This window comes from Suricata suricatta, chromosome 2, assembly GCF_006229205.1.
Source record: "Suricata suricatta isolate VVHF042 chromosome 2, meerkat_22Aug2017_6uvM2_HiC, whole genome shotgun sequence".
NCBI lineage: Eukaryota > Metazoa > Chordata > Mammalia > Carnivora > Herpestidae > Suricata > Suricata suricatta.
The window spans coordinates 31688596-31701012 of record NC_043701.1 but is presented as its reverse complement, the minus strand read 5'-3'; the positions used below and the strand labels follow the sequence as shown (position 1 = coordinate 31701012).

The window sequence follows — 12417 nt, the reverse complement described above, 5'->3', positions numbered from 1 at the left end:
TTTTTACATAACCAAATGTGAGATATTATTTTGGAGAAATTCAAGTTAACATAAAAAAAGGAAATTCCTAATGTATTTTATAGTTGTTTCTATCACTTGTTTCATATACTGACGGTTTAAAATCGGACGCTCATAATGTAGCTCTAAGTATTTGTGAATTGATTATACTTTGAAAGGATGTTGGAACGCCTCAGAGTTGTGAGGTTCGTTACTTAGGAACGAGGGCGTTAACGAGGAACGCTCTGTTGTGTGACCTCATTTAATGCTCACCGACTACTCATGGGGTTGTCATGACCCTCCTCCTGCTGAGAAAACTGCCGTGAAGACATTAACCTGTCTTAGACCTCAGAGTTAATAAACGGCAGCGCTTCACTCAGTCCCCAGGCAGTTGATCATCAAAAATTTCTCTCCATGCCACCCCTCCACTGGGCTCCCTTATACCAGATTGACTCTGAAAGATTTGGGGCATTGCCCCCAGAAAGCTGTGCTTCCCATCACAGCCCCGCATGCCCACGCACACATCGACACAACAGAAACAAAAGCTTCACAAACCGTTTTTACTTTGACACTATGATATGCTGTGACGCTTTCTAGTCTACTTTTAAAAGTAATGATCTCTATCTGTATTTTGAGACCTTCATTTAAATGCCCTCTTTAGACATCTTGCAGTCTGCCATCCAATTATAAAAAGTGGATATGTTGAATTTTACTGACAAAGCTGTTAGGATGAGGCACTCTAAGTCATCGTAATGTATTTCAAAGTTGCTTTTGTTTTCTGTGGTGCTTGACTATCACAGGATCTTTATTCTTTATCTTCAGGAAAGCAGCTGCTATAAAACTTGGTGCCTAATCACAGTGCCTAAGAATTCAAAATCTCATACCTGCTAGATATAATCTAACTAGGTATATGCAGGAGCAAGCCCTTCAGAGCCACCTAAATCTAGGTGTACTGGTGTCTGATTTTGAGCTTATTTAGTGGCTCTGTGAAAACACCTGAGAGTAGTAGCAAATGCCACCAGGGCATCAAGAATTTGAGTCCAACTCAAAGGAGTTCTTGTGTTGACGACTAAGACTTCCCCTGGCCTCTTTCTTCCGCCCACTCTGTTCCTGGTCCCTCCCCCCACCCAACCTCACTACACACTTCCCTGTGTGTGGGGTGAGCCGTATAGCACCACCTTGCAAAGATGAAGCCCAGACAGAAGGCTGACACGTGTTGCAGTCGAGTTCTTCCTGCTAGAAAGATCTCGAGTTCATTTCCTGTGACGTAATCTTAACCACACTTTAAGATACTTACAGATATATCTGTATTTAATATTTATTATTATATATTAACTCTACAAAAGTAGAGTTTAATATAGTATCAATGTACCTGTGTGTACTTCAGTGTAAATAACCATTCTGGCCAAGAGAGGGCTTACAATCCTCTTGGACAAGCTATTAATTTCTGGTATAAAATCATACTTTTGGGGGGTATTTATGAGAGAAAAAGATGTTCAGTGAACACCTTATTCTTAGAGCTCCACTTAAATGTTTTATTTTTATTTAACACGTTTTTTAATGTTTTTAGTTACTTTTGAGAGAGAGAGAGAGAGAGAGAGAGAGAGAAAGAGAGAGAGACCCAGAATCTGAAGACAGGCTCCAGGCTGTGAGCCCATGAACTGTGAGATCATGACGTGAGCCACCCAGCCACCCCTTTATTCAGCACTTTCTAGCAGGAATGGGCCTTTCTGTGAACAGCTAGTGAAACACCAAAATGGAGAACACGTTCGGTAAGTGAACACAAAGAGCTATAGAGAGAAACTGCTGCAAAATTATTTCACCACTCCAACATTTTATTGGTGTCAAAGCATTTTAACTTTGAGTTGTATATGTAATTTCATTAGTAATTTCAAAGAAACACTTCCAGAAAATATTGTCAACTTTATCAGTTGTGCTACTAGAATTTAAATAGAAGAGGGAGTTAACTCTAAATTAATTTATTGAAGCATTTGCAGTTATATCCACTTAGGTACAAAACTTCTGTAAGAAAGATAACACTTTTATTGCATTATATAATTTCATATTTTGCAGGAATCATAATGCAAACTTATATGCATAAATATACGTAATGCAACCAATCAGCAATTTAACCATTAAAAGATTTAAAATGTAAAACTAGACTTTAACAGGCAAAATACTTAATATGGCTTTTAATGGAAAGTAACTGTTTAGAAATGGTTTGTTATTGCCCCTTTCTAGTCAACATAGAGTTATGATCTCTATTTAAAAGCCAATGTTGTACATTTTGTAACATGTACTCAATATGGTTCATGGACTTTTTAGAATATACATATATACATATATTATAGATATACAGTACACGGACAGTTCTAATACCCCTGAACATGTTGATTAAAACTATTACAACATTTCTATTATAAAACTACTTGAAAACTTGGTATTGAAGTTCAATCCTACAGAATTGGGAGAAAAAAAAGAGACAAAACGTTGGTTATAAATACAGGCTTTACAAAATAATTGAATAGTGGTCCCGCACTAATACTTTATATTGCAGTGGAAACATTTCCTCCATTTAAAGGTATTTACATCTTGTTGTCCTTGGTTTCTGTGTGAAATATACAGAAGTTAAGAATGATACTATTGTAGGCAGGCCTATTTGTTAGGTTTTTCAACTTGTTCATTTTGGTGGAAGTTCCAAATCTCTTCTTTTGTGTTGTTATTTATTTCTATTTGCCTTGTATTACTGCTGCTGCTGCTTCTTTTGGTGTTCTGGGAACACTGGGTGACTTTACTTCGAGGAACAGGAAGGAAAGATTTAACTCTTGAAACACCCAACTCAATCTTTGATTGACTGTTGCTGCATTCCGTAGATTCATGGCTGCTGAGAGGACTGACCTCCTGGAAGCCAAGAGAAACAGAACAAGTTTGTCACATTTTTGACATGGTTACCTACTGCCAACAGTGGCCCCCACTCTTCCTCCTCCGTGTGTCTGCACAAGCATGTAGGCATTTCTCCCTCTACACAGTTCTCTTGAAAAACCAAACCACAGACAATGGAGGAGAGAGGCTGAATGACTAACTTCCTAAAGACTCACCACCTGATTTTTTCCCAGGCCCTTCGTGTGTCACAAGACTCAGTGAATCACGAGTCTCCTCACCAACGTGAGCTTTTTGAAGTCCTAGCCCCAAAGAAATCACCAAATTGGACTCATCAAAGCACCTATCTGTAGGCAGCTCTACAAAAATCAATGATACCACCTTGGGTAAGTCCCCTAACTTTTCTGCTTTCCTGTAAACTAAAACCTAATTGCTCAAAAACTGCACTGATGAACAGTTTAATTACAAACCATAGGCCCTATTCTAGTGCTTGTCCTAAAGTGGAGAGCACAGTGGATTAAGTTTGCCCCCAGACTCGGTGATGAAGAGCAAAGGGTTTCCCCCTCGAGCATCTTTGTGGTCTGAGAAGGGAAATGCTGACATGAAATGAAGTGACAAGAAGCCTCCCCCACAGCTAACCCTGAGCTTGAAGTGTTAAGGTGTGTGGTAGTCAGGGCCCTAGACCTTCAAGACTGGGAGTGTGAGAACAGGGCACGTGACTGATACACACCGTGATGGGCCTGACACTCTGGCTGCTAAGCACAGGTGTTGAGGTGTTTTCTCTCACGCTAAGAGGTACAAGAGGCTGGTGCTTAGTGCTTTCTGGACTAAGGCCCAAAAGTTGGTTAACCATATGAAGTGTACCTACGTTCAGCATTGATACTATTTCTTTAAAAAATTAAAACTATATATGCAGCACTTTTCTGTACAAATTCACAGGGATTTTTTGAGACTAGTATTAAATCAGAGCAATTCATTGGTTCAATATTGACTAGCTGCTGGCAGCTAGGAGGGTACCTTAATCCCTGCTCTCTAGCTGGGGAAGTTGGGGAGGAGAAAGCAAAGGAGAACTGTGTTTTCCACTAGAAACATCTTTTTTATAATGTTTATTTTTGACAGAGAGAGACAGCATGCATGGGGAAGGGGCAGAGAGAGGAGGGGAGACAGAATCTGAGGCAGGCTCTGAGCTGTCAGCACAAAGCCCGACACAGGGCTTGAACTCACAAACTGTGAGATCATGACCGGAGCTGAAGTTGGACACTTAACCCCGGCGCCCCTGTTGGAGATGGATCTTTACGGATGTATAGGACTGTGAAAGGTAAACAGGAGGGAGAAGGTGAAGTCCGTGGATTACATGTAAATGTAAGTTACATAAAGGTATATCAACCCCTCTAAAGATACATCTAGAAATAAAGAGGACCACAGATCAAAGCGGTCTTAGAGCAGTGCTTCTAAGCATTGGCTACAATTCACAATCTCCAGGGAGCTTTTAAAAACCCCAAAGTCCAGGTTGCACCACAGACCGATTACATCAGGACCTCTGCGGGATGTCATCTGGGCACTGAGGGGTTTTAAAAAGAAATCATCAAGTGGATTTCAGGATGCAAAGATGAGAACTTTTGCTTGCGGAAGATTTTCATGAGAAGAGAATATATTAGTGTCTGTTCTTCCTATCAGTGATTTAAATATGTGTTTGTTTTTATTAACTCCACTCCATTCCCTTACTGTTGGAGCAGTAAGGAGTTCTGTTGTGGCAAATGATGATTGTTGAAAGTGATTTCAACTAGCCCAGAGAGCTCTTACTTTAAGAAGAAATACTTCCTGATAACAGAAGGAACTGGGCATCTAACCAAGAAGTGCTAGCTGAGTTCATCCGAAATACAGAAACACAATGAGCCTGTCAAGCTTTCAGAAAGCTGTCAGATGTGTTACTTTGCCCTCTGCTGGCAGGTTCCGAGAAAAACACCTCCTAGCCCTGCAGACCAGCCCCTTCCCATTTGCTCGACACCTCAAATCAAACCACCCCATGGTTCTTTTATAAGAGCCCAGACCGTCTAAAAGGAAACTTGTTCATTTACAAAAGCCTCCCTGAGCATATCCCTCTCTCAGCACTAGGTTTTGTGGACAGTACCTTACTGTAGCAACTAATCAGGTCCTGTGACAGAAAGAGGGGCACACAACCTGGTCTCCATCAGCTATTTAACAGTGGCAGCTGCTTACTGCCGGTCACTATTTTTATATAGGAAAGCGACTTCACCCTGTGGAGAAATAGTGATTCACTGTTCTTCCTTCCAGACCTTCCTGGTTTTTCCATGGGCTGCTCCACAAGGAACCCTTAAAAAAAATGTGCTTTGAACCAAAAGCTCAGGGAGGGCTCCTGAACAGACTCCAGGTCACCTCCTTAAGGCAATGTTCCTTCCTGGGGAAGGGGGCAGGGGAGCAGACATTATGACAGAGTGAGCCAGCAAGGTCATGCTCTTCCCTCACAGATGATCATGTCATGTATTTTTTACTCAGGACCTCAGCCTTGCCAGTTCCTCCCCGACACGCAGCTCCAATATGACTGGGACTGAGACCTAACGAAGCAGGGGGAGAGCAGGTACGGATGAATCATTCAAGGCTCCCCATGCTCACTTTACACTCCTGCTCTCTGCAAACCCCCACAGGTCTTTGTAAGCCGCCCCGGGAGTGGATGAACAGGAAGTGAACCACACTCGACACGGCTCGGTGAGCAAACCACCTCTTACTGAAACCTGCATCCTCACAGAGGAACTACTGGGTAAGAAGTAGTTTTATTGTTTCTGTTCACCCGGGAGTACCAGGCCGGACCATCAGGCACTTATTAACCAATCAGAGGTTGTTTTGAGAGGTTAATGAGGTCTACTGGAATTCTGGCTCTTCTACTTGCCATTCTGACGTGTTTTTTAAAGGAAAGTATCTCACGGAAACCAATGTGTGTTATGGCAAGAAACTGAACTAAAAAAGGAGTTTTTTGGGGCGCCTGGGTGGCTCAGTCAGATCTCATGTTCGTGGGTTCGAGCCCCGCATCGGGCTCTGTGCTGACAGCTAGCTCGGAGCCTGGAGCCTGCTTCGGATTCTGTGTCTCCTTCTCTCTTTGCCCATCCCCCTCTCATGCTCTGTCTCTCTGTATCAAAAATAAATAAAACATTAAAAAAACTAAAAAAAAAAGGTTTTTTTTCACTTGTAATAGATCTTTACATTATTTAGCCCTTTGGCATTCCAAAACGCAGGAAATCTTAAAGGTTTTCAAATATATCTTAAAATGGAACAACCCAGGCAGAAGTTTTAGCATACACGAATGAAACAAAGGAGTACTGTGGAAGACTCCAAAATTTTAGAGGTCTTTTGAGAAGAATGTTTCTCTGTAACATTTTGCAGGGAAAGGGGCACTTACCTTTGACACTGGCATTCTTGGATTAACAGTTGCTGAAAATGCAGGGTTGCTTCTTGAACTATCAAACCTCCTTAAATCATCCCTGGAATCAGCAATCTGGAAAATACACAATTTATCAAGGCACAAGTTAAAGTCGCTACAGAAAACCCATTCTTCTCTCATCCTTAAGAGCTGTATGAACACCCCCTCCAGGCCTGTACTATTCACAAAAACAAAGACTTGAAGTCTTTAAGTGAAACTACCAGAAAATGCATGAGAAATAACCTCTCTGGGAAGAGAGTCTATTAAAAAGAAAATCAAAAGAAGATGGCCAGATGAGCCCTATAGGAAAAAAAAATCTTTCTTGGTAAGAAAGGATATAAAATTGTAAGACTGTAATCATTACCTTCGTTTTCCTGTGGATAAATATTTCACCTCCTTTCCAGCAAGGTTAAATAAGAAGGCCAGTCCTACTGTGGCCTAGAGATCAGGACTGTGCAGATATAAGGGCTGAGTCCTTAAGTGGAACCTGCACATTATAACCACCTGCTTGTCTCCCTTTCAAGTCTGGGTAGATTTGCTGCAGCGAGAAACTCCCAAAACAGGTTGAGCCTGATGCTGGTGAAATCACCTTTGAGAACTTGGGTCACCGATTTCTATATTTGGAGCTCAGTTTTCACAGCTTAAAGGGTATGGCTATATGGATTATACAGTCCAAATTTTCTTATTTGTTTGTTTGGTTTTTTTAAATTTATTTTTGAGAGAGAGAGAGACATAGGAGCCAAAGCAGTCTCCAGGCTCTGAACTAGCTGTCAGTACAGAGCCTGACGCGGGGCTTGAACCCACGAACTGCGAGATCATGACCTGAGCAGAAGTCGGACACTCAACCGACTGAGCCACCCAGGTGCCCCCAAATTTTATTTGTAAGGAAAGCTGTGGCTGTTCCTGCGTCTATTACATGAATCTGCTGTGATGCTCTCTGATAGATGACTGATATGCCAACCTTAGGAAAATGAAAAAGGGAAGAAAGGCTGTGTAACCTTAGTGCTGCCTGAATGCATCAGTGTGATTTGTGCTAATACAATCAACATGCAATTTTAACCTCAGGACTTTCAGAAGAGTTTCAAAAAGCAGGCTATACTAAATAAAACTCCATTATTACAGGAAAGACATTTTGGAGGAAAGGATGGTTTGATTTAGAGCGTTAAACACTATTCAATAAGGAATTTCTTTCAGGGTTGAATGTTGGGATGTGGCTCTAAGAATTTTCTCTTCTTGGGGTGGCTTAGTCGGTAAGCATCTGACTTCAGCTCACGTCATGATCTCACTGCTTGTGAGTTCGAGCTTCACTTCAGGCTCTGTGCTGACAGCTCAGAGCCTGCTTTGGACTGTGTGTCACCCTTTCTCTCTGCCCCTCCCCTGCTAGTACTCTCTCTCTCTCAAAAAAAAAAAAAAAACCAAACCCCAAAAAACCCCCAGAAGGTCTCTCTTCTGTTGGGCGAGCCAGTCAATGTCCTCCCCCACTTGTACCGCTTACCTTGCTTATATCAGATTCAGATTTGCTGGAGCACAGACTCTGAAGTTCCTTGACAAGGTCTGCTTCATCATCTGAGCCCAGAGAGAGTCTCTGATCCAAATTCAATGTCAGTGATAGGTCATGCTCTAAAGACCTAATACAAAGTTCAGAAAGAGTTTTTCAAAATGGGAACCACAATCCAGTTTTGGGGGTTTGGTGTGGGGTATGAAAAGAGTTTTTAAATATCCTTTTAAAAAGATTTTAAAATGTCATTTGATGGTACAACTCACTCTCCTACGATTTTGGTAACTGCAACCCAAAATACTCAGTAAGATAAAATTTTATTCTCGGAGAAATCCACTTGGTTTACAACATTCTAGTTTCCTTTTTCCAAGCCTAGATGAAACTAGACTCTAAAATACTATGGGAGAGGGGGGGGCAGTGTGGTACCCTAGAACAAATAGGAATTTCAAACTTGGCTCTACCATTTAATAGCAACAAGGTCAAGGGTCACATTTTCTTTTACCTTTTTTTTTTTTTTTTTTTGCACCTTAACACTTTAGTTTCTGGGTTCCCTTTGCTGTAATGGATTCTTTATATATAGAGTTACTGGGAAACTCATATAGGCTGATATAAATAATGGAGTTAGCAGTGCGCCTGGCAGAAAGCATGTGATATGGTTTCCCTTCTTTAAAAAAAAATTTTTTTAATGTTTATTTTTGAGAGACCAAGAGAGACAGCGCGAGCAGGGGAGGGTCAGAGAGAGAGGGAGACACAGAATCTGAAGCAGGCTCCAGGCTCTTAGCTAGCTGTCAGCACAGAGCCCGACACGGGGCTTGAACCCACGAACCGTGAGATCATGACCTGAGCTGAAGCCAGATGCTTAACTGACTGAGCCACTCAGGTGCCCGTGGTTTCCCTTCTTAATCTTCTCTCTCTTTACACCCCGTTTCTGTAATTCTGCTAACCAGTGTTCTAAGTGTTACCTGTCAAGTGACAGGGCACACCCTGTATTGGGTTACCATGGAGAGCTACTTACAAGCCACCACAACACACCTATTCTATCATTAGCCAGTCCTTTGTACCTCAAAATTTGCAAGCTGAAACAATTCCATACAAGCAACATAAGAAGATAAAATGATCACTTTTAGCACAAAAGCAAGTTTCTACAAATCCAGTATTTAACAAAAAAGACCGTTTAAAAGTCCACAAATGCAGGGTTTTATCAGATCTTTATGTCAAATGAATTAATGATGATCAAGTTAGATAAAAAAGTGAAGCCAAGAATAATTCTAACCTTTTCAACAAACTAAAAGCAAAAAGGGCTTTATGTTGAGCTTAACATGTTTTTTTAGATTTCATGTGAAGGGGAGAATATGCCATCCCAAAATGTGTCACTTTGGCACGTGAGTTATTTTGATAAGTCAAGACCCAGATGCCTCAAGGAAAACTTGAACCTCTCCCTTCAGTACCTAAAAGAATTTAGAAAGGTCCAGAAAGTGCTCTTACCAGAGATAACCTTTGATCTGAAATACCCATCTGCGTGGCAGGACAGGCATCGGGTCTCATGTCCCATGAACTGCCCAGGCCCCTATCCCTTCCTTAGCTCAGGATGGCACATATACCCCAACTGCCCTCCTATCTTCAGGGCTCCCCTCCATGTGAAATTAAATTCATTTTTCTTCTGGTAATCTGTTTTATGTCAACTTGATTATTAGGTGAACCAAAGAATTTACAAGGGAAAATTCTCCTACCGTTAATTCTTTAGATTTCAGTTTAATGAATGACCTCTGATTTAAAAAAATTATATTACCAGTGTTATAGATGCACAAATCATGGGAACATGTATTATCTGCTTCAAGTTAAAGGGAAACTTACTTTTGTTTTGACAGGGAAGCATTCCTGTTACAATTCACCTGAGACAGAGCTTTAATTCTGATACCTGTTTAAAGAAAAAGATAATAAAATTATCAGTAGAATGAATCACTGTACCTGTGCATCTTGACCTCTGTATTAAAAAGAAACAGACTATGGATTCTGCACTTGGGTACGGTTTTTGGATTGAATCCTGTCTCCTGAGGAGTTCTTCCTCAGGGCAGTGGCTCTGGATGTGGCTTCCGGCCCAGGCATTGCTTTTATAAATGAATGGCCCCTCTTCTAAAATTGTATAAATGATCCCTAAAGAATGATTTGAAAAGTAAGTTGAATTTAACATATATCTGCTCATGAAGAGCAGGTCATCAGAGACCATCTCTATACTAGTTCTTTCTTCGTACTTCTGCTGTCATTGTCAGAGAGGTGGCTTCGTGGCTTTCCCCAGTCACCATCCAGGCACCTGGGCTTGGCTCCTGCCTCCGGAAGCTTGTGACCTGACATCATAGCTTTTGTATTTTAGGTCAGGTTAAAAAGAGCTTGGGTCTTACCAAATTTACGATCATCCCTACTTCTCTGTACAGAATGCAAAGGGGTTTCTATTTTTATAGACAATGCCATCAAAAACACTATCAAATGAAGTTATTAGGAAAAAACTTTACCATTATAAAACATGAAGAAACCAGAGAGGTATGTCAGTCTTTGGGACTTAACAGATCAGTGGTTTATTCGCCTAACCACTGGCCCATGAATTTTATAAATATCTGCTGATGTTCATGTACACTGTGGTTGCACACAATTTTATTAATCTTGCAAATACAGTTTCATGTTCCAGAGTATAATTATTCAATATAAACAAAATAGTTTATAATGTTTTCAACTTGTAAATATTTTACATGATAGTTTTGAGTTTGACTTATTTCTATAATGTTGCTCTAAATTCATATTCATTTTATTGATTTTTCTCAACTCTATAAAGTATATATTGATAATTATTTGGCTCAAGCAAGAAGCTGGTTTTAAATCCTATAGAAACTGTAACAAACTTGGAAATAAGAGAGAAGCGCCTGGACGACTCCTGAGTGTTTATGGATTATTCCATGTGCCATGGGATTAAAGTGACATGGATGGAGGAAAACAGCTCTGGACTCGCAAGAAACAAGATCTCCATGTTTCCAGAAGAGGTGATCTGGACACATAGCCAACGGTTGCTGAACCTGTTTTATTACCTGGAACTGGAGAGGATAATACTCATTTTAGAGCTCTTTTGCAATATATATAGGGATAAGCAAGAGGAAGGTATAGTCTCTGCTACAGAAGGTCACTCTGCAGGCCATACTAGGGGGCTAGAGTCTAACGATTTTACTTCCTGAGTTGAACACTCGAACTCTGGGGGATAATGGCAACATTTACCTTAAACATTTTATTCAGTAACTTTCCATTCAGTCATTAAAAAGAGAATCACTATTACTGACTACACCTGGGGTAATTATAAAAACTCCAGCATGTATTAATATTAAAAATCAACAAAATCAAGCTTAAGTATGAAAATACATTAATGAACAAAAGCAATTTTTCCGGTTTCAAAATTTTAGGCATAATATTCTCTTTTTTAGCAACTCTACTGCTATAAAGTTGCCATGAAATTATACACAACAGAGTACAGTGGGGGTGGGGCTCCTGAAGACCTAAAAGTAATTAGATATATCAAATCCACACATATGAGGTTGGAACATTCTTTCTATCTTATTCAAGTAAGGATTTCCTTTAGGGAAGACATTTGTAATTTGTGTAATTGTTGATTGCCTTATTATCAAAGCAAAATGAATAGGCCTAACACCAAAAATAAATATGTTCTATCTTGTCAGAATGAAAACTTACATCTTTTTTTATAGATGATTTTCCATTATATTGAATCTCTTTGATGATACTCTACATGGAAAACCCAATCGACTCCACCAGAAACCTTCTAGAACTGATCAATGAATTCAGTAAAGTTGCAGGGTACAAAATCAATGTACAGAAATCAGTTGCGTTCCTATACACCAATAATGAAGCAGCAGAAAGAGAAATCAAGAAACTGCTCCCATTCACAATTGCACGAAAAACCATAAAATACCTAGGAGTAAACCTAACCAAAGATGTAAAAGACCTATATGATGAAAACTATAGAAAACTTATGAAAGAGATCGAAGAAGACACCAAGAAATGGAAAAATATTCCCTGTTCATGGATCGGGAGAATAAACATTGTGAAAATGTCATTACTGCCCAAAGCAATGTACACATTCAATGCAATCCCCATCAAAATTGCACCAACATTCTTCTCGAAGCTAGAACAAGCTATCCTCAAATTCGTATGGACTCACAAAAGACCCTGATGGCCAAAGTAATATTGAAGAAGAAAACCAAAACGGGAGGCATCACAATCCCAGACTGTAGCCTCTACTACAAAGCTGTCATCATCAAAACAGTATGGTATTGGCACAAAAACAGACACACAGGCCAGTGGAATAGACTAGAAAACCCAGAACTGGGCCCACAAATGTACGGCCAATTAATTTTTGACAAAGCAGGAAAGAGTATCCGATGGAAAAAAGACTGCCTCTTTAGCAGGTGGTGCTGGGAGAACTGGACAGCAACATGCAGAAGAATGAAACTAGACCACTTTCTTACACCATACACAAAAATCAACTCAAAATGGCTGAAGGACCTGAATGTGAGACAGGAAACCATCAAAACCCTCGAGGAGAAAGTAG

General features: G+C 40.3%; 1 protein-coding gene and 1 long non-coding RNA gene across 4 annotated transcripts in view; one reads left to right on the top strand and one right to left on the bottom strand.

Moving 5' to 3' along the window:
- Positions 1-1751: 1751 nt before the first annotated feature.
- On the top strand, positions 1752-5910 carry LOC115279961. The gene is made up of 3 exons (XR_003903597.1): positions 1752-1769; positions 3114-3263; positions 5544-5910. It is a non-coding gene; the product is annotated as an uncharacterized LOC115279961 (long non-coding RNA).
- Positions 1812-12417, bottom strand: part of CTTNBP2 (cortactin binding protein 2) — a 154948-nt gene continuing 144342 nt past the window's right edge. For all 3 annotated transcript variants that reach the window (XM_029924452.1, XM_029924458.1, XM_029924467.1), the window contains 4 exons: positions 9666-9729; positions 7809-7941; positions 6293-6388; positions 1812-2898 (listed from right to left, as the gene is read on the bottom strand). In XM_029924452.1, the coding sequence (XP_029780312.1) occupies positions 2653-2898; positions 6293-6388; positions 7809-7941; positions 9666-9729 (539 nt within the window). In that variant the 3' untranslated portion in view covers positions 1812-2652. The remainder of the gene's footprint in view (positions 2899-6292; positions 6389-7808; positions 7942-9665; positions 9730-12417) is intronic.